The sequence below is a fragment of the Vigna angularis genome, chromosome 2 (genome assembly GCF_016808095.1).
Source record: "Vigna angularis cultivar LongXiaoDou No.4 chromosome 2, ASM1680809v1, whole genome shotgun sequence".
NCBI lineage: Eukaryota > Viridiplantae > Streptophyta > Magnoliopsida > Fabales > Fabaceae > Vigna > Vigna angularis.
Window position 1 is genome coordinate 44,457,044 of NC_068971.1, and position 23,875 is coordinate 44,480,918.

The following is a 23,875-nucleotide window of genomic DNA, read 5'->3' on the forward strand; positions in this document are numbered from 1 at the left end:
ATTATACAAATTTTTTATTAAAAAAAATATAAAAAATATATGAGAGACCATATCATAATTTAAATTTCATGTAACAAGAAAAAGACATATTCCTGGACTATTGATTATTTAGAATAGGTATACCCTTTATAACTATTTTAAATGACACAAATAAATAATATTAATATAGTCTGTATTTCCTTTTGTTAAAACGTTTATACTTATAAAAAATTTACGAACTTTTAGTCCATATATAATTTTTTTAAAAAGAAGAAAACACATTTGATAAAAGAATATTTTAGAACATATAATTGACTGCAATTTATATACCTCTCAGATAAACATATTTACACATACCAATGATTTTGGATCATGTGTATGCCTGACTTGATTATATAGTTGACTGTCTTGTGCCACACTGATGCAGTTGTGATTAATTTGTAGAGAAAGAAACGTTTAGGTCAACAGCACATGAACTAACTGTTTAGCAAATAATGAATCATTTAATATTTAATATGATGACAGATATAGATGGAATTATAAATTATTGAAAGATAAGATAGAAATAATCCTACACTTGGTTAAAATGGGATTGGAATTAGTTAAATTAAGCTGCAGTGGTTGAAGTAAAAGAAAGTAAGAAGGAAAAGCTAATAATAAAAGGTGGTGAAAGTTTGGAAAATGTGTGTGGTTCCAGGCTTGCAAACCAATCCTCCAGAAAGGAATCGTTGCCAAAAAGTAACGGGTTTGCTTCAAAGCCAACCGAATCTCACTCGTTTCCTAGCCTCCTCATGCTTAACATTGCATCTTTTCTCTCTCTCTTTCTCTCTTTCTTTCAACACTTCACATCTGTAATATAAGACTTCCAAGTTTGGAAACGCAACTCTGGCAAAGCCAAAACACGTTACTATAGCTATCATAGGTACCCTTTTCCCTCTACTTCAAACCATTCTAAATATTAACTCCCACTCTCTTCATTGCGCTTCTTCCATTCTCTCTCTCTCTCTCTCTCAACAACATCATCTTCTTCATCACCATGCAAATGCAAGAGGAACACATGCAAATCATCAAGGGCAAGCGCACAAAGCGTCAGAGGCTTCCGTCCCCACTTAGGTTAACCATGTCAACATGTTCCACCGCAGACAACTCCGCAGCTTTTGAGCCTCCGACAACCTCAAATGAATTAAGGAACGAAGAGGATGAAGACTTGGCCAATTGTTTGATTCTCTTGGCTCGAGGCCATAGCACTCCAAAACCCTCACACGGCAAAGAATCCGGGCTATATGTTTACGAGTGCAAGACTTGTAACCGATGCTTCCCTTCGTTTCAAGCCCTCGGTGGCCACAGAGCCAGCCACAAGAGATTTTCCAAGGCTGGTGCAGAAGAAAAGCAAGTTACTACTTTTGGGGATAATATTAGTAAAAATAATCATGATGATTATTGTCTCACCTTACAATTATCAACGGTTTTGTATAATAGTAGCAACAGCACTAGGAGTAGCACCGTTAATGCTAAATCTAAGGTTCATGAGTGTTCCATATGTGGGGCAGAGTTCTCGTCTGGGCAAGCCTTGGGAGGGCACATGAGAAGGCACAGAAATTTTCTGAGTTCACCTTCGAGTGGGGCAATTGCATATGCTGGTGATAGAATCCCCGAAATTCCAGAAATCAAGAAACAGAAAGATGTTTTGAACTTGGACTTGAATCTTCCGGCACCTGAGGATGATCACCACAGAGAATCCAACTTGCTTCCTTTTCAGTCCAAAGAAAAAGTCATTGTATTCTCTGCAACTTCTTTGGTGGATTGCCATTACTAAAAGCTCAACTCTGTCTTCACTGTTAACCTTCATTATTGCTTTTTCTTCTTCTTACGTTTAGCCATGTAACAACCAATTGTTCATTCTTTACATTCATTCTATGGTATGTTCACTATTAAATTTGAATTTATTCTGTTAGTGGGGTTTCGGTATTGCCAATTTCTTGAATTCTTGTATTTTAATTATCGTTCCATTTTTTGGTTTTTGATATATAGTTCGTATGATGGTTCCTTTTTCTATTTCACATATTCCACCGTCATGCACGTGAGAAAATTGAGAGAGAAAGTGGGTGAAAAATTAAAGCAGAGAAGAATAAAGCTGCAGGTATGAATGGGTGAAAGATAAGTTGCATCAAACTGATAGCAGAAAACGAAAGACCCAATGGCAAGCAAAGCCATTGGCTAACTTCTTAACTCATGGAACTTTAGTCATCAATAGTAATTAATGAATGAAGTTGTTTCAGGGAACAGAGTTTATATAAGTTAGTTAATTAAATAAATGTTTACTCTTTTGTGTTGTTTCATGTTTCTGCAATCAATGCTTCAGTTAAGGATATATTTCAACAAGGTTTTTTTTTTCTTCTATATCTCGAATGAAGTGTTTACGAAATTGATAAAATTGATTTTGATTCTTGATTTTGAAAGGGAATGATTTAAGTTTAAATATTGTCATTATAAAACAAAATAATAGCTAAAGTTAGTATAGGATTTTTTTTTTTCTGATGTGAAAATTATTGAACATTGGTAAAAAATATATGTTGATTACTTTTATTAAATTAAAATTATATCGATCACAGTTCACACACAAAGAATTTATAATCATAATAAAAACTTCAATAAAGGATTGTGTTTTATAGAATTCAAGTATTTTTTAATCCTTCTAACATAAATAAGATTTGATTTTGACATCTATACAAATTTATTTGCTTTTCATCTATAAATTAAAATTTCACTTATTTTATTCTGTTGTATAATATGGCATTGGTTAATGTTTATGTGTTGAATAAAATGTGAAGTCAACATTACATACGTGAACATATGTTAGTATTGTAATATAATGACAATATGCGATGTCTGAAAAAAAAGGTTTTGAATTTTGTAAATTAAATATTATTTATTTATCTTAAAATGAATATTAGGCTCTAATTAAAAGTATAGCTTTGAAGATGAAATTCAAAGAAAATATTGTTATAACAAGAAATACAGCCAAAATTTACACATTTTATAAAGATTAAAAATAATGCTTTTAAATTTTATGGGAATAAAAAACAAAGAAATTTTTTATGAGAACGAAAATAAAAACTTCTTAATTTTATAGAAACTAAAATCGTATTTAAGTCATTTCAAAACAATAATTAATTATATGACAGTCTGCATACATGACTAAGTTTTATCACTTCTCCTCTCAGTTTCATAAAAAATAACTATAGTTTCTTTCTACGTTTGGATCATCAAAAAATAATTTTGCTAATTGAAGAACTATAATATTATCAACAAGTGATAAAAAAAAGGGTTTAGGTACCTACCTACATATAAAATATGAATTGTTAATATATTTACTTAAGAGCACTTCAATAAAAATTGTTATTCTACAAAAGAAAAGGAGAAGTTATATAAGAAACTCTTCTATCTTAATAAATTTATATTTATGAGATTTATATCAAAATAGTGTTTTTATTGACAAGCAATTCGTATTTGAAATTAATATAATAACTTTTGGTTGGTGGATAGATTGACAGCATTTCTATTGGATGTTGACATACAAACACCCCATTTTCTTTTCAACATTTATCCAATATTAGTAAAATAGTATTTTTTTTATTTTAATATATAAATAATTCAGAATAAATCAACTAGAAAAGTGAAAAAAAAAATCTTTGTATTAGGTGTTGGAGAGAGGTATAAAAATTAAGAAGTGTACATCAAATGGGAGGCATTTCCTTATTGGAGAATGAATTCATAACATTAAAAGTGGTGTTGCTTCGAACGTCAATGTCAACACATCAAAACATGCATTCACATACTCATGCACATGATTTATATTAGTTACATGTTACCAATGTTGACTTAAATTCATTTAAATATAAATCAACTTTATCCTTTTAAAATAGAACAAATAATTTGGTTTATTTTCAAAATTTAGTTTGAAGTCTACTTGCTTCTCTCTTAAGTTTATATTTATCATTTTCTCCTTTTACTTTTAAGCCTTTTTTTTAGCATGTTATGAATAAGCATCTATTGAGCAACTTGATCAATCATTCATAACAGTTTGATATAACTTCAGTACAATTTAGACTAACACAGTGTTCGTATTTTGTGAATTTTTAGATGTTTTACTTTTCTTTTCTTATCTAAAGCAATTGATGCTGTGAAATTCCTTTAATAGTTACAACAGTTGAGAGATAAATAGGAATTTGTAATATACCGTAATTCATTTCTATTAGTAGAAAATTAAATACAAATTTAATTCATTCGAAGGTGTACTAAAATTTTAAAATATAAGAACGGAAATAAAAATAAATAAGGAAAGAATAAAGTGTAAAATGAGCATTAGACCAAAGATCAATAGAACCTTTCCGTCGTATAAGTATCTGCATTAGACATAGAAGCGTGCAGAATATAAACACATAAAATACTGTTTCTTGATAAAAAAAAATACAGATATTGTCTATGATTTCAATTCAAGTTAATTTGATTCAAGCTGAAAATGGAATACATGAGCTTAAACGAGAAAAGAACTGTAAGTGGGGCAGCTTGTATTCTTTGACTAAGCCATCTATATAATTTGTATAGGTTTGCAAATTTACAAGTGTTAAAGTTTATGAAACATGAGTTTTCGAGAAGAAGATCACTTGTAAAACATAATATCAATGACATACGAGTCCAATTCACGTAAAAGAGATTAATATTTCTTCCTCCTCAATTTTATAAACCCTTTTTATATACTGATCAATTTTCTAATTTTTATTCAAGACTTAAATTAATAATTGAATTCTCAGTCATGTATAGGTTATGTTAAGCAGAGCTTAAAATAGTAGTACTTTTGAGGAGCCAGATTCTGGTTTTAGATTACTTTGGTTTGCGTTTAAACGAAGTTAACCAAATTGCTGGATAATAGAGAATTTCATGAAACTGCAGTTGTAGAATCAGGATTGACTTGGGACTAATGAGCAAATCAAATGATAGTGATTGAAAGGAAAGCAAATTTACAGAAGCTAACAGGTGCCACTGTTGCCAATTTCCCCACTCCAGTAATACAAATAATTAAACAATCAAAAGACAATGGAAGTAAGAAACTAAGGAGGAAGCTTACATATACAAGATTTGTCCAAGATGTGCTAGTTAAGACCAATGTCCACTCCACAACGTATTGTTTTTAAGAGCAACAACCACTATTTTGGGACGCTTGGGGCTCTTGCTTCTGTTTTAAAACACTCCTTTTAACTGCTGTTGATCCTTCTTCCAAAAGACTGGGAGCTTCCATTATCTACAAAACGGTCCCACATTCACTCATACAAAATATCATCCCTTCCAAGTAATAATTAGTTTAGTTACTTCTTATAACCAAACACTTCATTTCTTGAACAAGACAGAAACAGCATTGAAGCAAACTTGTAATACTGTACCTTTAGAGCAAGTTCCTCAAAGCACTGCTCCACATTTTCCCTAGTTTTAGCACTACATTCAAGAAGCAAACACCCCAATTCTTTGGCAAGGGCTAAACCCTCTTCTCTGCTCACAGTCCTTTCAGTATCCTAGAAATTGAGAAACAGATGACAGAAATTAATGAACTTAAAAGGGAACAGTTTCGCCAGTCATGTCAAAATCTTAGACGATTCATCCAAGGAATCCTATGCAGTTGGGGGCCTATTTTTCTTTCATGAATTTAAGGATGTTATGATCTTAACCAATGCCATATGCATAGGGAAACGACGTTGATGCGAGACAATGTCATAGTATTAGCTCACTAATCTCCATATGGCTCTTCAACAGTCTCAGAGGGTCCACTAAATTGTTAATCACAGGCTTATGCAGATATTCACTAAATTCACTGAATTGGCATTGAGTTCATAAAGAAATGCTACATGGCTATGTAGTGAAAGTGTGGTGACATCAAGAACATCATATGTAAATGGGGCTCTAATGATAATGCACGGATCTAGTTTTCTGATGGATATCATGAGATAGATAATCATGAGTTAGTGCCAGAATAGTATGGAGCAGTGGAGTGAGAATCATGTATGCATGTCGAATTGTATCTACCATAAGTAAGTTGGATTGGACATGGTCTTAATTTGCTTCAAAAGGACAGACAAAACTTGAACAGATAAGATTAGAGCATTCATGACAATAGCAAACTCATTTGCTTTTGTCATATATTCGGGCCCTATATTTGAGCACGGAACTTACTCTATCAACTTTGTTTCCAACTAGCATCTTCACGCAATCCTGATTAGTTGAGTAGAGTTTCACTTCCTTAGACCACACTTCTGATAGGTTTGTAAAGGTTTCTCTCCTTGTCACATCATAAACTAGAAGTGAAGAAAACGAAGCACTCTATAAATAGAAATCATTAGAGTTTCAAGAATTTTAACTAGCAAATGGTCAAACACATACTTTGTCCACTTTAAATACACAAAATTATGGTTTCAGAAGGTCACCTTAAGACCCAAGAAAATACATTTGAGAAATTCTTCTTACTAAAAAAGGAACATGAAAGACAAGGGCAAGAATCATGTTACTACTAAAAAAGATAAAACAACTGGGGATGTCATTAAGAAAGGCCTATTTTCCCTAGATGCAAATGTAAAACTTATCTAACGATTGATAAAAATAACATCAGAATTCATTTACTGTGAAGTATAAACATGTAATAAAAAACATAGAGCATACCCTGAAACCAAGGTTCGAAATAAATGTCATAATACCTTGCAATTGCTTCATTTTAGTCCATCTTTACCAGACATCACTCGTAAATAAAAAAGTATCCAGAGTGTATATCGAAGCATAATGTTAACACAGAGTTCAATAGTAGTTGAAAAGATAAATTTTTCCCTAAAGATATTCTAGAAAATTCTCTCACGTGGATGAATCTAATAATCCTACATTTTTGTAGTTATGTGCATTAATAAATTGAGCATACCGAGAATGATTCCTTGTGCTTTTCTATAGTAAGAACTGGTTAGAGTCCTGAACCTTTCCTGCCCAGCTGCAATAGATGTGAATGTTATTTTAACTCAATAGATCACTTAAGTTGGTCATTTTGGGCAACAAATAACCAAAACACTACGAAAGGCATTTCATTCTATCTGTTCTAATCAAAAGCTGCTTGCATTGACAAACGGTCTAATTTCAAGAACTGAAAGCACAAGATTTGACTCTATCATTACCAGTATCCCAAATCGTTAATTTCAGTCTCTTGCCACCTACTGTGAGCGTTTTGATCTTAAAATCAACACCTGCATATCATAGGAACGACATTAGATCATATCAAAAGACAAACAACTCGTGACCGAGGCAAGAAGACGAATTAAATTGCTAGTTAATTCAAGTAGCAAAAGAACCAGAAGCAGTTAAATCCTACACAAGTAACAGGCAGAGACAATAACCGAAGACCAACAGATTCAATCACGAAAACATAGGAAAATACAGAATAACTGATCGGAATTGGATGAGTCCGAAATGCAAAGCAGCTTTTAAACCGAAAAACCATTTGAAAAAAGAAATCACAAACTCAACAGTGTTACTGTAAACAATAGATCGACAAGTATGCGGTATCATTTGGTTGCAAACAATGTGTCAGAAGTGTGACACCTAAATCCCAAGCATGCAAAGGTTAAAAATAGAAACTTGAAGGGTCGAATGTAATGTAATGAATGAATTACCAATGGTGGGGGTAAGATCTTCAACAGAACTTGAAATGAAGCTGACAAGTAGGCTACTTTTTCCCACCCCAGAATCTCCGATCAACAAGATCTTGAAAGAGAGATCAAAGCCACTGCTCTGACCGGAGGATGAACTCATTCTTTCCACCTCTGATGAATGGGTTACGTGTGGCTCAAAAAGTACAGTGAAAGAGCAAAAGAAAGTGGAAAGAAAGAGAGATAGAGAGAGAAAAGGCTAAGGAGGTTGAGGGTAGGCAAGGCTACGCTGTAAGGAAGAGCAATGGGGTAACACCTTTGATTTATTTGGTGTGTAAAGAGAGAGAGAAGGTAAGAAAGAAGATAAAAGAAAAGGAAAAACGGCCACGCTTTGGCTCAGTTCAGGCACAACCACCTATCCTAAGCTCACACACACCCCACACCAGCGTATTTATTCTTTCCTTTTCTCTCTCGTGATACGTGTGTGTGATGTAGTTGTTTGTAGAAGTGTATCATATAATATTGAGTTCCCAACTTCATGCCATGCCCACGTGCAAACCATTGATTGGTGTGGTTTAATCTCAAACAGATGCTGCTATTCAAATACCATTCATAATCATTCCTCGGAAGCCATTTTCAACTGCGCCATTTTTGGTTTTATTATTGTTTTTCATTCCTCCTTTCATCTCAAAACCAACGACGTCACGCTCCTTTTCCCCTTGTTTTTACATGCCTGAAAATCACCTTTTGCGACCATTATTGTTGCCTTTCGTTCTTCTTGAAATTCAAATTTTAACGGCACTGTAAAACTTGTACATAAATCTATGCACTATTATAACTTGGTTGTAGATTTCCCCCACACATTCCACAATCTATCATTATCTTGTTTCTTTCTCTTTTTAATGCAGGCGTGCTCGTCCCATCTGGCAAATCTGCAAGCTCGGTATTTTATAACTTAGATTCATATCTACTTGTGTTTCTGCACCAACTAATAAATTGTTGGCTTTTTATGTTAAATATGTGATTTTTAAATTTGTACCAACAACATTAAACGCGAACAAAAACATGTTATAAAAGATGGGACTTGTCATTTCCACCGAATGTACAGATCAACTTGTCTGGAGCTGTTTAAGCTTAAACAGTGATGGAGTTCAAACCGTGGGATACTTATAACTTATGGAGTGTAAAAGAAGCATTTTTTAGCAATGCTGCTTCAGCTTTATCACACAAATTTTCCTCAAACCCATCAATTTTAAATATTAGCTCATCCAAACATTAATACTAAAATCTTTCAATTTTCAAAAAAAAAAATCTACTAATTTTGTTATTTAGTGGCTCAACATTGCTTAACTAATTTTAGAATATATGTGTGAAACGCATACAATTTATTTAAAAAAAAAAAATACATTATTTTAGATACAGGATGAGAATATTCACAAAACATTTTTTTCATATTTTTTTAGGTTATCCTTCTAGACGAAGTTTTTTTTGTCCAAATTTTATATTTAAGGTAGTGATTAATCTAATCAAGTATTCTTAAATTCGTAATAATGCAACCATCTACTTTATTATCTTTGATATATATTTATAGGTTTCGATATAGACTTATGATTAATGAACTTCTAATCACGGTCTATTAACTAGTAAATAGCGTTTACCAATAATTTTGATTGAATGATGTTTAATTATATTCGTTATTCGGATTGGTCAGTCCTTCGGTGATCTTGATCGTACACACCTTTTGCACCTGACATACATGTTTTTTTTTCATTTTTAAATATTTACAATTCTTTTATAAATGTGATCCTAAGCACTTAAAGCAAATAAATTTTCATGGATATAAACTACTAATGAAAAAAATAATTTAATTGATCTTGATTTTTTAGTAATGATCATTACAAAGACTTATAAATATAAAAAATTGTGATCTTTAACATTTAAAATTTAAAAGGCAAACCAAAATAAGTAGGTATCAAATCATTCTTACCACGTGTTATTTTTTTTACTTTAATTTCTAATTATCTATCATCGGATTATCTTTACATTTAGAATATAATTAACATCATATTCAACCTTAAATCTTAAACCAACAGTTTTGTAAGTTTTATTTATTTATTTATATAACCTTTATCTTACTAGTATCTACACATTGTGTGACTTTCTATTTTTTTTAAATTTTCAATAATTTCTCTTTTAGATTGGATTTCTATTATATTGGTATACTTATCTCAAATCAAAATATTTTTTTAACAATTAGTACTTAAGTGATTATATTTATTTGATAATGGAACTTATTTCTTAAAATATAATATTTTTTTATATGAAAAATCCATAAATTTAAGATAGTTATTTTTTGTTTTACATATTGTCATTCTACCCTAACCATTCTTAGACATATATTTTTGTTCTCATGAGAGAATGTGATAAAAAAAAATCCTTTTTCAATTAAAGTTAGAATAATCTTCTTTAAGTTGATTCAATACATCAAGTTTAGCGTCCACATAGATCTAGTTAGAAAAAATTTCAATTATGACTCTAATACCATATTAGAAAGTAGTTTTAAGCCTAACTCAACCCCACAAAACCGGCTTGTATGATGAGGTTTGCACCCCACTTATATATTATAATTTGGTCTTATCTTTAGTCGATGTGTGATTTCTAAAATAAACCATGTATTGCAATCTAAATTACGTGGAATAATTTCTTTTGATTAAAGTTTGATTTTTAACTTGGTAATTTTTTTTTTGAAGAAATTGAAAATATAATTACAAATTGTGAAGGTTAAAAGATAATATAATATAAATGTTCCAAGATTTAAAAAAAAACACTACCCAAGTCGTAATATTATACCCTAATTCATAATAAATATAAGTAAACCAATATTGTATTGCCTATCAAGACTTCAATTCAACTTATTTAACCAAAGTCATCAAAATAAAAAACGATCTAAGTTAATACAAATCTCGTCATATGTTATGATGATTTCTTTTCAATGTAAATTATATTGAAATTATCACACACATGCTCGATTTTAGTATTGCAAAAATTTAGTCACACTTCACTATTTTAGTTAATTTAATTAAATGTAATTTATGTTAATAATTTATTAAAACGACTTCAGTTCAATAATCAAACTCGTTAAGGAACTTCTTCCAAATAAGTTCGTCCTTAGTAAGCACGACCCTTCAAATAATTTTTAAAAAAGTAACTCAGATGTTTAATGTTATAATAAAATTTGATCGGTTCTATAAAAAAGCCGATGACTTCTTGACAATGTGTCTCTACTTATATCACATTATTTAAGTTTCCCCATATGAGTGAAACGACTTCATTTAATGTTGGCAGGTTGTATGTCCTTCATTATTTATTCTACATTCGTACAATTTCAAACCATAATTTGAATTTACATTGTTTTGGAACTCTCATCATTTAAAGATTGTACTATAGCACATGATTTTCATCAATCATTCTTTTCAAATCTAAACACAATTATTTATCTAAGTTATTTGTCCTTTACCTGATCTACAAAAAAAATTAAAAAAATTCAATGATAGTTTAGTTGGTATATTTTTTTAAATTTAAAATATTTAACATATAAGAAAAAATTGCTTAAAATAATTTATTCTGTTGGAACTCTCATTTTCAGCGTTACATATATAAAGTTGGAAAATTTTATGTGTAATGGAATTAGATTCTACTTTGCCTCCAATAAAATAAATGAAAACATGTTGCAGATGTTTCATTGATCTTAAATCCTGTAGATACAATAAATAATATATTCATTAAAGAAGAGGAGATTTTTGTGAAAAGGAAGTTGAATTTTCCCTTTCATACAACAGTTTGAGAATTCAGGATTTGTTCAATCTTTCTACTCACCACGTTATATTGCTTGACAAGAAAAACGTACCAATATTAAATCTCTAATCCAACTATTGTACATAAAATAAATTATTAGATTGCAATACTATCTTTATTACATAATAACTCTTAATTTTTTTTTTCTTACAGTAACCATGTGATTTTTTACAAAGTTGACTCAATTTCTAATAGGTGGGATATTGTTTTAAGAGCTTAGAACTCATATACTTCTATTTATACTACTAAAAGTATTTTTGGTAATATCAATAAACTAATTATTAACTTATTTAATTAGCCTAAACCTAATTAAACCAGACTCTAAAGTGTAACAATAACAAAACATAAATTACAAAAATAAAAAATTATGGGTTTCTATCTTAATTACTTTCAATATTGTTCTTTGAGTGATTTTTAAAATATTCAATCTCATCATATAATAACAGGAAAATTGACCACTTTTAAAGAGGTGTGAGATTTTTAACATAAAAAGTTCAATCTCATCTTTGTTATTTTTACTTAATATAGGATTTTCAATTCATAACTTTCCGATATTTTTTTACTTCCTTGAATATAAAAATAATCAATTTCGAAGGTTGTCTAAGTTAATTTTGTTTCACCTATATAAGCGTCACCTGGTAAAAAAAATCGCTTATAAAGAATGTAACTGAGTCCTTACAAATAAAAATGGTCCCAAATTCATTTATCATATCAACATCTGAATCCTTAAATGTAACATAACTCACCTATGTAATATGCATCTTACGATTCTTTTTCAACTTTAAAATTTCGATCAATGTCCATGATTACTTCATACTTTTGATCCTTTCCTTTTCCCCTTTTTAACATGTGCATATAGTCAATGCAGATAACAAAAGAATGTTTAAGAAGAATATTGGAAAATAATATATTTATATACTTGTGACAAAATATATTAAAAGTTACCCAATTATTTTGAAATCTGGTGTCTCCATATTTCAAGAAATCACTTTTTGAACAAATTTAAGGTAAATTAAGATTGATGAAACTAGGTTTGAAGACAGGCATGAAAATGGTAATAGAAAAGGAATTGAATTGTGGTAAGTAGGTAGTGAATTGAGATGAGGGTATTGGTTTGTTGATAGAGGAAAGGGAAACAAGTTTGTCCATGGATTTGGATGTTCAGGTGTGCCTTTTTTATTCCTCAGGTAAAGGAAAGAAAGGAAAGAGATGACATGAGAGGTGGAGTGTCACTATCAAAATGGGGTGGCACCAATATCAATGGCCCATATCATGTCACCAACAAACTTCCATTCTTGACATTGGTTAAGAGGTCCATTTTCTTCCTTCATTACATATTTTAACCTAAAAATCACACTTTCTATCTTCATCACCACCTCTGCTTTTTGAATCAGCATTTATCACTCATTTTATTTTCAATCAAGATGTCATCTCACACTTTTTTCTGCGATTATTGTATATCTCACTTTATTGGATAATGTTAATGTCACTTTTGTGATCTTGATTTTGTTTTTAAATTTAGTGTTTGAAACTGTTTCTGCCAATTTTTTGTTAAATGGATAATTTTCATAAAATATAGGATAATCACTGCACTGATATATATTAAATTTATGTAATCTACATTATACAGAAATTAGGGATTCCTCGAGCAAAGATAAGCATTCTGTTGTTTGATTGGAAATCAAAGTTTCAAGAACAGAGTTGTACAGAATATGAATCTATTCAGCACAATACAGTATATGATTGGAAATCAAATATGAATATTTGACGGAAGGGAATTTGGCATACAACAACTATAGTTCCTGACACAATAACAACTTATATATTTGATGCTCGTCATGCTCATTCTAGAATGAAATAAAACTAAGAACTGCTTATTTAAGTTATATGATAGGTGACCTGTTATGTTTTTAGATCGAATGAATTGTTCTTTAGTTTATCTGAGTCTTAGAGATTCTCTGCTTCTCACTGCAGACAGATACATCTTCTGTTCTAAAGGAGTCAAATGAATACATAGGATTCCTTCATAAACAAGTTAAGGTTTGGCCATTCTTGCTACATTATGCTGAAACTATCACTGTTAATATTCTAGTAATTGGTTTCATATATCGCAAACATACAAACTTGGACCTAGAAAGACATAACAGATTCTAAATCATGTTTGACAAGACCTTTTTTTTCTCTTCCTTTTTTGACAGCTGCTCAGTGCTGCATGCCTTGAAACTTCAGCAGCAGCCAAGAAGCAGGTAAGCATAATATGATATGATTGATTATAAACACATATGTCTTGTTTTGCAATGGTTTAAATTAGTTGATGCCATTGACGAGAAACGCACATGCCTTACTGTGAAATGGTTAAATTATACTCTTGATACAGGTGATAGCAGAAAATCCACCTATCTGGAAATGAAAGGATGGATGAATATGGAGCTCTGTGGTCTGCTTCATTTCCTTGACAGGAGCTTCAAAGCTTGATTTCTGATCAATGGAAAGAAATGGGGCAGGGTAGAGATATGTCTACTGATTTCAGGTTATATATGGTTAATATGATTTTACTGAAATGAGAATTATATACATAAAATTGGCTCCTTTAATTTGTGTCTGTGAGATAAGATAACCATGGACCTAGGCACGTATATAGCACCAGATTCTGAACCTAACCATTGCATCAAAATGCAGGAACTATTAAAATGCTGAGATCAACACCAGATCCACCTAAAGAATCTGAAAGGAGAATTGTGTGATTGCTTTATTGAAAACAACACATGTCACGTAGTAGAGATGTAAAAATCTCTTTACCTTATCCTGAATGTTCTTAAGTAATTTATGCTTTGCTATATTTTTTGACACAGATAGTTGTTTATATATTTAATCTATAGTTTCCTTATAGTCGCAGATATGAGAAGAAATTCATTGTGGACTTTGAATTTTGAAATTGCTTTAATTATGATAGATAACGGATGAAATAACTTTAAAGACAAATGATTAAGTTATATAGGTGTGATTGGCATTATCCCTAGCAAATTGCATTAATTCATTAAGATTTCTTGTATTAGCATACATACTTGTAAAAGAAAAACAAATAAAACTTATCAAATAACGGACCTTTAGAAATAATAATCTTCTTAACATAAAGTATATTTTAGATTTATCTTCTTTAAATTGAACAAAAAAAAAGATTATATCCACATTGTTTAAGAATTGGTTAAAATTATTGAATACTTTAAGTATAACAAGTTTTTATGTATATTTACTGAGATACTCTTTATTCACTAAATTTCTACTATCACCGTCATGCCCAATGGTCACCTACAATAGAAATTCTGGAGCAATCCACACTCTCTAAACAAATTAAGTGGATAAATATAACCCCAAAATCTCAATTATCCACCTGCCATTGGATTTGGTGGAAACACTTTTTGAATAAACTCCAGGAAACGACGAGAGTAGAATGTAGGGTCCACAGCTGAGATAGACAATGAATCAAACTGAAGAGATTTATAAGCATGTTCAATCTTCTTGGTCATGTTATAGTCCTGCAATATATCAATGATACCCAGGTACAGCACCACATCGTAGACCTCCTGGAACTTTGGTTTTTCTTGTTTATCCGAAATCTGCTCTGCCCTTGAAGGCATGTTCACACCAAGCTGGATTTGGAGTCTGCTTAACAAATTGGAAAGAGAAATATGCAAGTCGGTATTTGCAGTATTGTGGCAATGATACAATTATAGCGTAAAGGAATCATTATAATCATTAAAATCCTGAATAGAACGCCTAGAATTATTAGAATAGTCTACATTATAAGTAATACATGTGATAATTTGAAGAAAATAAATAACCAATTTATCTGTTTTACTGAACCGTTTCGATCACATTCTATCTAGTTTGTGTTAAACTTAGATACAGTCCCAGAGTGTTATTTGTGCTGTTTTCCTATCAGAACTAATCATTCACTTTGATCATCTATAGAATCGTTCAATACAAAATTTTTATTAGATAGATATGTTACTTAGGTGAAATTTGAATTCTGATTAAAAAATAATATCAACACCTAAAGAATTGTATATAAGTTTTGTCCTTTGATCTAACCTGCATATGCTGGGAACAACAGAACTCTCAAACAGTCTAGCTAACCTGAGTTATTTAACCTGAAGATTAAAGGCCAAGGCAAAGTAATTAAGAAACCACACCTTGCTGTACCAGGTAGAAGTAGATCCACCTCCTCATCACCAGCAGATGAAGCCCGCAACCGACTACCCCTCACATGTGAGCCCACAACAACACTGTTATCATCTGCTCCTCTAGGAACTAGAACAAGACCTTGTGGATAGGATGCTTCATCCTCCAGAGGATCTATCAAATCATCGTTAGCATATCACAGTTTTTAAGTTGATCACTTCATTCATGCTTATATATTGCACTAGAAAAAGCAAGAATATAAATCTATAAACTAGACAATCGATTCACCTTCCTCTGCAAGCATTGCTAATCCATCCACACTTCTACTTTGGTTGTATGATATGAGAGGACGCAGATGCTGTGGAGCTCGATAGTGAACACCTAGAAGAAGGCTGTAATCCATAATGTGTTGTGCTTCTAAAAATTTGCTGTCTATTTCAATCTGCCTGCACAAAAGTATGAGTAGGAGGAAGTATTCAGTATTTGCAGTGGATTTAAAAAACGTCTTACATTTTGTATCAGGATGCATGGTTAAGATATATTATGCCAATTAAAAAAAAATTGTATGCATGCTGCCTATATGCATCATAAAAAAATGGACTGCAAAGATCAAACAAAATTTCGACATGAATAGTTACTGTTTTCAATAGCATCATAATTTATTGGAGACAGTCTGCCCACATATATTTACATATTCATAGCTCACAGTATCAAAACATGATCCAAGGGTTTTTGCAGCATATTTCAGACACCAGTACTGTACTAAACAGAAGATACACACGTTTTCTGTTGTTACCTTGTCCAAGAAGAATATCTTATCTTCCTTTTCTTATATGTACGTTATAATAAAGTTTCTTCTTTTTGTCTTATTTTTACACTTGGGTAATCCTTTTTATGGTACTGAAAATTGACCTCTTTCAATAAATATTTTTTACCGTGTATAAGAAACCCAAATGCAAAAGAAAAATCGTTATAACTACAGCTTACTTTAATAAAGACTCCCGCCAAGACGGTTCCAAGTAGAAACAGTAGTTCAGATCCAAATCCTTTAGTGTTGTATTTTCGTCAATTTCTATCTTGTCTGATGATCGTCCAAAGGAAGAACCTTTTAAATCAAATCTCCGATGGATCCTCAGTTCCGTGCAGAACATATTTCCCATTACAACGAAGCGAAACTGCAAAAGGGAAAATTATATCCAAATATTAGACTCCTAGTTCAGGAAATGCATATGAAAAAATTAAAGAAGCGGGATTGATTGACTCAAATATCTGATGTTGTAAATTCACTTTATGATATTTTCATAATTTATATTTCAGATTGCAAGTATTAGGAAACGTGACATTCCTTCTTTATTGATACGGAAAATGACCCATGATCTGAAAAATGCTGCAAGGCAATGTGCACGTTACCTTTTGACCACTTGAAGCCTTAATCCTGTGCAAGCCAAAGAATTTTGTGATAAGTGTATTTTCGTATGTCTTCACATGATGATGATAGTCTGGCAGCATTCTTAGAAGAACCTGCATGCCAAATGTTGAACAAAGGAGTATTTATTATACACTGAAAACAAGTAGATAATAACAAGTGAATACTAAGATAACATTACTAAAATTGTAAGTTGCCTCAGTACGTATTAGCTAAAAGCTTCTTCTTTTACGAGTTGCCTCTGAAAAAGGCTAACATTATTCTACAACTACAACAAAAGCTCAATTGTAAAATCCTAACTCTGGCACAAAATTATTACGGACTCAGCAGGAGAACTAATTAAGCACTCTCTCGTTCCTTAATGGCTGCGAAATTCCATACTAAATTTCTACAAATAAAGTGTTAGCTTCAATTTGTTATGAGTACATTGAATGTACGCAATAGAGTCCACACGAAATATGAGAGATTCACCTGAAACATTTGTAAACGTTATTGAAATACTATAACGCTACCTTCGACCTTCTATTGGTTCTAACTGAAACATTTATAAGAACGCACCTTCACTTCAGACATTCGCAATGTCTTGATCATGAAACGATCATCCTGAGACAGGAAAAAGACACTGCCACTTTTCCCTGGAGAAGATAGTTCCCTCAGAGTATCGTTTCCACAAATGGACATCATGTAGTCGGCAGCGTCAATCTTGAATAATTCTCTCAAATTTCTGTAATAGTTTATACCAAACAAACTCATGGAAGGACTTGTGGAATTTAAGAATGCATATTATGATCAATCAAACACTTAAGTCCCACATTATGATCTTACATTCTTAAATCCTATATTATCTCAGATTTGGAACACGTTTGTTCTTCTGAACATAACGCACAAAACTAAGGATAATAGAAGCACAGTTATGTTTCAAAGGAGACAATTCAATTCAAATTGGAAACGTTTACAGTATGATGGGAGCTAAGTAGGCTAACTATCTCAGAAAGGGTTTTAAAATCTTGCTTAAAGAGACAGATTTACATGCAAACCTAGACGGTTTAACAATTATATTAGCACCACATGAAAGACAGATCATAAAAAAAATCAGGAGTAACTACTGACCTGAACACCATGGGGCAGTAATCTTTCCATTTAAAATCCTCTGATGGATGGGTAGGTGTTAACTGAGAACCTTCTTTAGGAAAATTCATCCAAAAGCTTGCTTTGGTACCAAAATCTGATATTCTTACTTCTCGCGTAGGTATAGGTGTTATCTTGCCCACGGTATACCTAACCAATTGAAGGACATTTACAAGGAAATCCATGGAAAAGCAACCATATTGAAGAATGATGAGACAGTTATGTGAACAACACGAATTTAGTAACTAATAAATTGCGCCATTATGTGTTTTGTAACCATTATTAAAAAATGTGCTTGGTGAATTGCAAGAGGACGAGTCTCTGTTAGTGCTTAGGCCTATCTATGTATTGTGTATTAAGAGAGGTTACTCTCAATGAGGGAGTCTGTCCTTTAATTTTCTTTTGTTGTCTGGGGTCTGTTGTAACTTCTTTTCTGGTTTAATCCAGAATATATAAATTAAACTAATTGGTTTGTGTGTAGTTCTCCAGTCTAACCAAAAACTTCACATGTTAGGAAAATCCATGCAAAGGAAAATGAAGATAGTCTGTTTAGGATAGCATTTTAACTTCAACTTATGTGACTTCAGTTCACAGTTTTCGGCCTCCTGACGTCCTAATCTTAAAATCGGAGTAATAAAACAAAATGAGATGTCTATGTTCCACTGTATAAGCTAATCAATACAAGCGAGAAACTTTGTTGAATGAAAACAGCTTATAATTGTCATGCGATTCTCAAATCTTTATTGGAGCTGCACACTAAAAGAAGTTAGGTATGGGACCTTAATATGATTGACGAATAGAACCATCAACCAGACCTATATAATAATTATGGTTTTATGACTTGGGTATTGCCTTCCAACTTTGGATTCATCTTGAAATGTTAGCATATGTCATGTGCCATAGAATAAAGGCAAAAGCATGCAGAGAATAATTTGAGTGTATTGTAACAAATGATAACAACTGAAGCAGTTTGAGTATGCTACAGGTCAACATAGTGTCTTTACCTTATTCCAAGCTGCAAACAGAGCATTAGATCATAACTCCTGTGACCTTTAATGATTATTTCACCAGGTTTTTTAATCTCTTTGGCAAGCTTTTTTTTAAGTCGCCTTGCCCTTCTAGACATTGATGAAAACATATTATTTAACACAACCTCACTTATCAATACACCTTGCATGTACTCTCGTTCCAAAATTGGGATCATTGTATCAACCTCTTTGTCGCTACTTTCTGGCACAGAATCTGCTAATCCTAATGCTGAATCATATCCAATCACTTTCTCAATCGACACCTCAAGACTCCAACGTCTTTCAAGAGACACATTTCTTCTATTAGACTGTTCCAGATTTAACAGGTTTCCTTTTGCAAGATTATCAGATGAAACATGACTTGACAGCTGGTTTTCTGGTACCTTGACATCTCTCACTTGCGTCTGTTTTCTCAAATCTGGCAATAGCCCTCTTTTTCTCAAGGCACTGAGATAAATTTCTTGCATTGATGGAAGCCGGCTACCTCTTGGGTAAAAGGTTCCTTTGCCATCTTTTAGACCAAATGCCCAAGTCCCAACATAGCTTCCTCCATCACTCCAAGTGTAAACTCCAAATCCATGCATCATGCCATTTAACCAGTTTCCTTCGTACGAGTCCCCATTTATCCAGGTGAGTGTTCCTTTCCCAGACATTATCCCACCTTTCATATTCCCCACATAAACATTTCCATTGGCCCAGGTATACTTGCCAGGGCCCTCTGGTGTTCCTTGCATCCAAGAACCTTCAAAGGTATCTCCATTAGGATAAACTTCATACCCCAAACCATGTTTAAGATTCAACCGCCATCTACCTTTATAGGTCAATTTATCAGAACGAATATATGTCCCCGTGCCATGGATATAGCCACCGGAGAAATCACCTTCATACACTGCTCCAGAAGGCCATCTGATCTTCCCATAACCATTTCTCATCCCTCTCCTCCATTCACCCTCATATACACAACCATCACACCAAACGTATGTCCCATAGCCCTCAGAAACATTGCCATAAAGGGACCCAGAATATGACTCTCCATTAGAAAGTAAGAGTTGCCCAACAGTAAAGCCATCACTTTCACCGTTTGTCAGCGTAGAAGGTTGGTCTAATTCATCAAGCACATCAACAGATTTCGTTCTCTCTGTAAAAGAAAGTGCTCCTCCATTTGAATAATCTGCTATGGCCACGGGGCCAGACATTCATAATTACCAGAAGAAAGATTTCCTTGTAGAATTTCAAGTTTCGCGATTTCTCAGCCTCTCCAAGACAAGAAGGTTTGCATATAGGAATTCCAACCCAAAGATGCACTCTTGAAACTCTTTGTCCTGGAATTGAATATGTTATTACTTAAGGTACAGTATATAATTATACTCAGCGTCTGGATCGACTGAAAAGGTTGCTACAGCTTAACCAATGGTTTCAGATTCGAACACTGGGCATGCAATTTGTATTGCCTGTAGTAGTTTTATGCGACTCGAGTAGACGTGTCTTCCACGAAGGATGCCTGTAGTCTCAAACAAGATAAAAACAGATATGTTATATTCTAGTTATTACAAGGGAAGGAGAAAAAAGAAAGACGGCCGAGAATTCAAGAATCAAAGTCATATTACAGCGTGTGTGAGTGTGAAGAAACAAGTTTAATTCTAAAGCGCAGTAACCAGACACGCTATGTTCTTCACTGAATTTTGCAGACCACAAATTACTAAACAAAAGGACAGACCGCAAAGTACGATCATAATATTAAAATGGAGACAGAAAACAATTAAACAATAGTATCATAAAAAAATTATAAAAAGAACAAGAATTAAATGAAAAAGGTAACAACTTTTTCCGTCATTATGATGAAATTTATCAAAGAAAATAAATGAAGCAATATACAACAGAGAGTAAGTGTTGGGGGAGAGTCAAAGAAAAACAGAAGACTAATAACAACAAAATCTGCAGCAAATGAAGCTTCTTGGTCCTTACATCATTACATGGCTAAATAATACTTGGAATTCCAGTGTTGAGATTTCGTAGGCTTATAAGGATAGGTTCCGTAGCTTTGAATACAGAAAGAACGGCCAAATATAATACACAAGCAAGTTGCAGAAGAAATTGGAAAGCGAAGATAACAAAGTTTGTGAGATACGACATTAGTGAATAAGAAGTTGACATCCATTAACACAAGGGAAGAAGTGTGAGAGAAGTTTACCGGAGAATTGTGAGCAGTGATGAAACAGTGTTGTTGCCGGAGAATGCAAAAGAACAAGAGAAGAATTCTGTTCAAATGGAAGATTATATACTTCTTCTAAAATTCTCAAAATTGAATGAGTTCATTTTTCAAAATAGCTTTTTAATGACAATTCAGAACATAAGTTAGGTCAATTGATCCAAATCAAGTTATGGGTCGGCTAACTTACAATAGCGGATTAATATGAGCACATCAACGCATTAAAAAAGTAAAAATGATTTGGTTTTCCATTTATTATTTTAAATGATTGTCATTATTAGATGTAACGATTGGTCAGGAAACTATAGTTAGCATTGATTAGCAATATAAATATTTCATAATGTAAAGTTTGAATAATTTGTTAGACGATCCTTCCAATGAAGTAAGATTGAGAAATTCAATGGCCACACATACTTACATCAGAGACAATAACATTACATCGTGCCTCATTTGTAAAAGAAAGCGCCACCTACTAACACCAACAAATGTCACCTATCATTGTAATAACACTGTCACGATAAATTTGATGAAAAATATTATTATAAAAAAATTAAAACCAACTATATATTAAGGTTCAGTAATTAAAAAATAATAATAAATAAAAGTCAACACAGATTTCTAAATAAAAAAATCATAAGTGATAAACATTATTATAAAAAAAATAGAGAGAAGAAAACAATATTGTGAAACAGACTTGGTAAATACTGTAGAAAGAATCATTATTATTATGCTATATTTAAAGTACCATGTCAATTTTTTAAGGACATCATATAAAAGTATACATACACGTCACTGTAACAATATAAATACCATGAGATATATAAATACCATTATATATATATATATATATATATATATATATATATATATATATGTATGTGTGTGTGTGTTTAAAATATTAATTTCAAAATAATAGATGATATTTTATATGTTGATTTTAGTGAGTCGCTTGAACAGGTCTTTGAGAATGCTTTATAGCAAAGTAAATGATAATTTAAAAAATTCAAAAACTAATTATTTAAAGTTTAATATATTCGTAGACTGTAACATTAAATGTGCCCACGAATTCTCTATTAAATACATTGCTTTTAGAATATTTTCCACTGTGAACATACATACATAACTTATTAGTTTATAAATATAATAACTAAATCTAAATGCACTCATTGTTATGAAAAAAAATAGAAACTGCGGTTATAAGACAGCAATTAGATGTTGTGGATGGCCTACTTGTCCTACGTTTCAAAGACGGTTGGTGAATTTGTGTCCCTGTTCATGGCCTGCACTGTCTGTAACATGTTTGTGTCCTAATTACTTTATTTAATCACAGCTTTTTTTTTATCACAAATTACTTTAAAGATAAATTAAAAATAGTGTGAGAATATAATGATGATATTTTCAATGAAAAAAATATATTTTTAATTCCATGATTATTATATACTTAACTATGTTGTCATATATTGTAAATATCTTATGTTATTATTTTTACTGTATGACATTTGACTTTTTTTTCTCTCGATCATCTTGTTTAAATAAAAAAAAAACGTTTTAAGGATAGTAAAGAATCTTAAATGTAGTATATTAAATGTTTTTGCTAAATTCTATATCTTTAGTATAATAAATGTACTTCATATAATTGTTTGTTTTAATTTTCTCAAACAATACCATTAAGGTATGAATTAATAATATCACTTTTTAAAAGTAAACTTTAGTACTCTATTTTTTATATCTGCACTGATATAAATTCAACAAATCATTAAATGTTATTATTTTATTTTTTTATATGCCTCTTGATTAGACTGGAAAGTTCTGTTTCTATTGTGAACTTGTTTTGAAGGTTCATTAATGTTATTATTGGTAAACCTTAAATGATTAGTGAATAAAAATGAAACATTATATATTTTACAGATGCGGATATGATTGTTTTTAAAATATTGTAAGACCAAGATATATGACTGTAGAGGTAGTCAAATTACATTTTATTTAGTTATTTTTAAAATAATTTACTACACATACATTTTTTTTATATATTCAGATTTTTGTCGTTTTTAATTCTTTCAAGTAATTATTGTTATCTTGATTATTTTTTATCAAATGTTTTGTTTTATATAAGTCCTCAACATTAGTTTCACAGTTGATCATTTCGTAAAACTAAAGTAAAATTAATCAAGTAAAAGTAAGTATATTAATACATAATAAACTATAGAAATAGTTTTTGTTTAATATGGTTCGGCTTAAATAATAAATAAAAAACAAACTGATGAGTTTTTATAACAATAAGTAAACGTAATTAATTTAATTTTTTTATTTTTTATTCAAGATTCTTTTATTCAGTTATGTTGACTCTTGACTGATTACATAATAGAATGAGTAAAAAAAGACTTTGGTATTT

General features: G+C 31.5%; 3 protein-coding genes and 1 long non-coding RNA gene across 5 annotated transcripts; 2 read left to right on the forward strand and 2 right to left on the reverse strand.

Moving 5' to 3' along the window:
- The first annotated feature begins 877 nt into the window (after nt 1-877).
- Nucleotides 878-1,925, forward strand: LOC108322426 (zinc finger protein ZAT5). Its single transcript, XM_017554501.2, has one exon. It carries the CDS (start codon nt 1,016-1,018, stop codon nt 1,793-1,795), a length of 780 nt encoding a protein of 259 aa, XP_017409990.1. The 5' UTR covers nt 878-1,015; the 3' UTR covers nt 1,796-1,925.
- Nucleotides 1,926-4,932: 3,007 nt separating this feature from the next.
- LOC108322398 (ras-related protein RABC2a) lies at nt 4,933-8,158 on the reverse strand. The gene is given in 7 exon segments (XM_017554472.2): nt 4,933-5,250; nt 5,252-5,281; nt 5,421-5,549; nt 6,205-6,326; nt 6,938-7,003; nt 7,185-7,253; nt 7,680-8,158. Coding segments are annotated over 7 exon segments (585 nt in total). The 5' UTR covers nt 7,819-8,158; the 3' UTR covers nt 4,933-5,220.
- Nucleotides 8,159-13,531: 5,373 nt separating this feature from the next.
- On the forward strand, nt 13,532-14,375 carry LOC128195401 (uncharacterized). Its single transcript, XR_008246849.1, has 3 exons — nt 13,532-13,756; nt 13,888-14,040; nt 14,190-14,375. It is a non-coding gene; the product is annotated as an uncharacterized LOC128195401 (long non-coding RNA).
- Nucleotides 14,376-14,700: 325 nt separating this feature from the next.
- Nucleotides 14,701-21,634, reverse strand: LOC108322466 (phosphatidylinositol 4-phosphate 5-kinase 9). 2 transcript variants are annotated; one of them, XM_017554570.2, is made up of 9 exons: nt 21,466-21,634; nt 19,251-20,775; nt 18,229-18,396; nt 17,677-17,842; nt 17,103-17,213; nt 16,680-16,867; nt 15,981-16,138; nt 15,704-15,866; nt 14,701-15,173 (listed from the first exon to the last, which is right to left on the reverse strand). In XM_017554570.2, exons 2-9 carry the CDS (start codon nt 20,468-20,470, stop codon nt 14,894-14,896), a joined length of 2,454 nt encoding a protein of 817 aa, XP_017410059.1. In that variant the 5' UTR covers nt 20,471-20,775; nt 21,466-21,634; the 3' UTR covers nt 14,701-14,893. The 2 variants fall into 2 exon arrangements, with proteins under 2 accessions (XP_017410059.1, XP_017410060.1); XM_017554571.2 differs by lacking the exon at nt 21,466-21,634 and adding an exon at nt 21,240-21,370.
- Nucleotides 21,635-23,875: the final 2,241 nt, after the last annotated feature.

What these genes read in the sequence shown, in the direction of transcription:
- LOC108322426 (XM_017554501.2), top strand. Translation starts at nt 1,016, where the DNA reads ATGCAAATGCAAGAGGAACACATGCAAATCATCAAGGGCAAGCGCACA.
- LOC108322466 (XM_017554570.2), bottom strand. Translation starts at nt 20,470, where the DNA reads ATGTCTGGCCCCGTGGCCATAGCAGATTATTCAAATGGAGGAGCACTT. An exon ending in TACTGCCCCATGGTGTTCAG is followed by an intron (nt 17,843 to 18,228) that starts GTCAGTAGTTAC and finishes AAACTATTACAG; the next exon opens with AAATTTGAGAGAATTATTCA. An exon ending in AGGCTTCAAGTGGTCAAAAG is followed by an intron (nt 16,868 to 17,102) that starts GTAACGTGCACA and finishes TCCCTTTTGCAG; the next exon opens with TTTCGCTTCGTTGTAATGGG.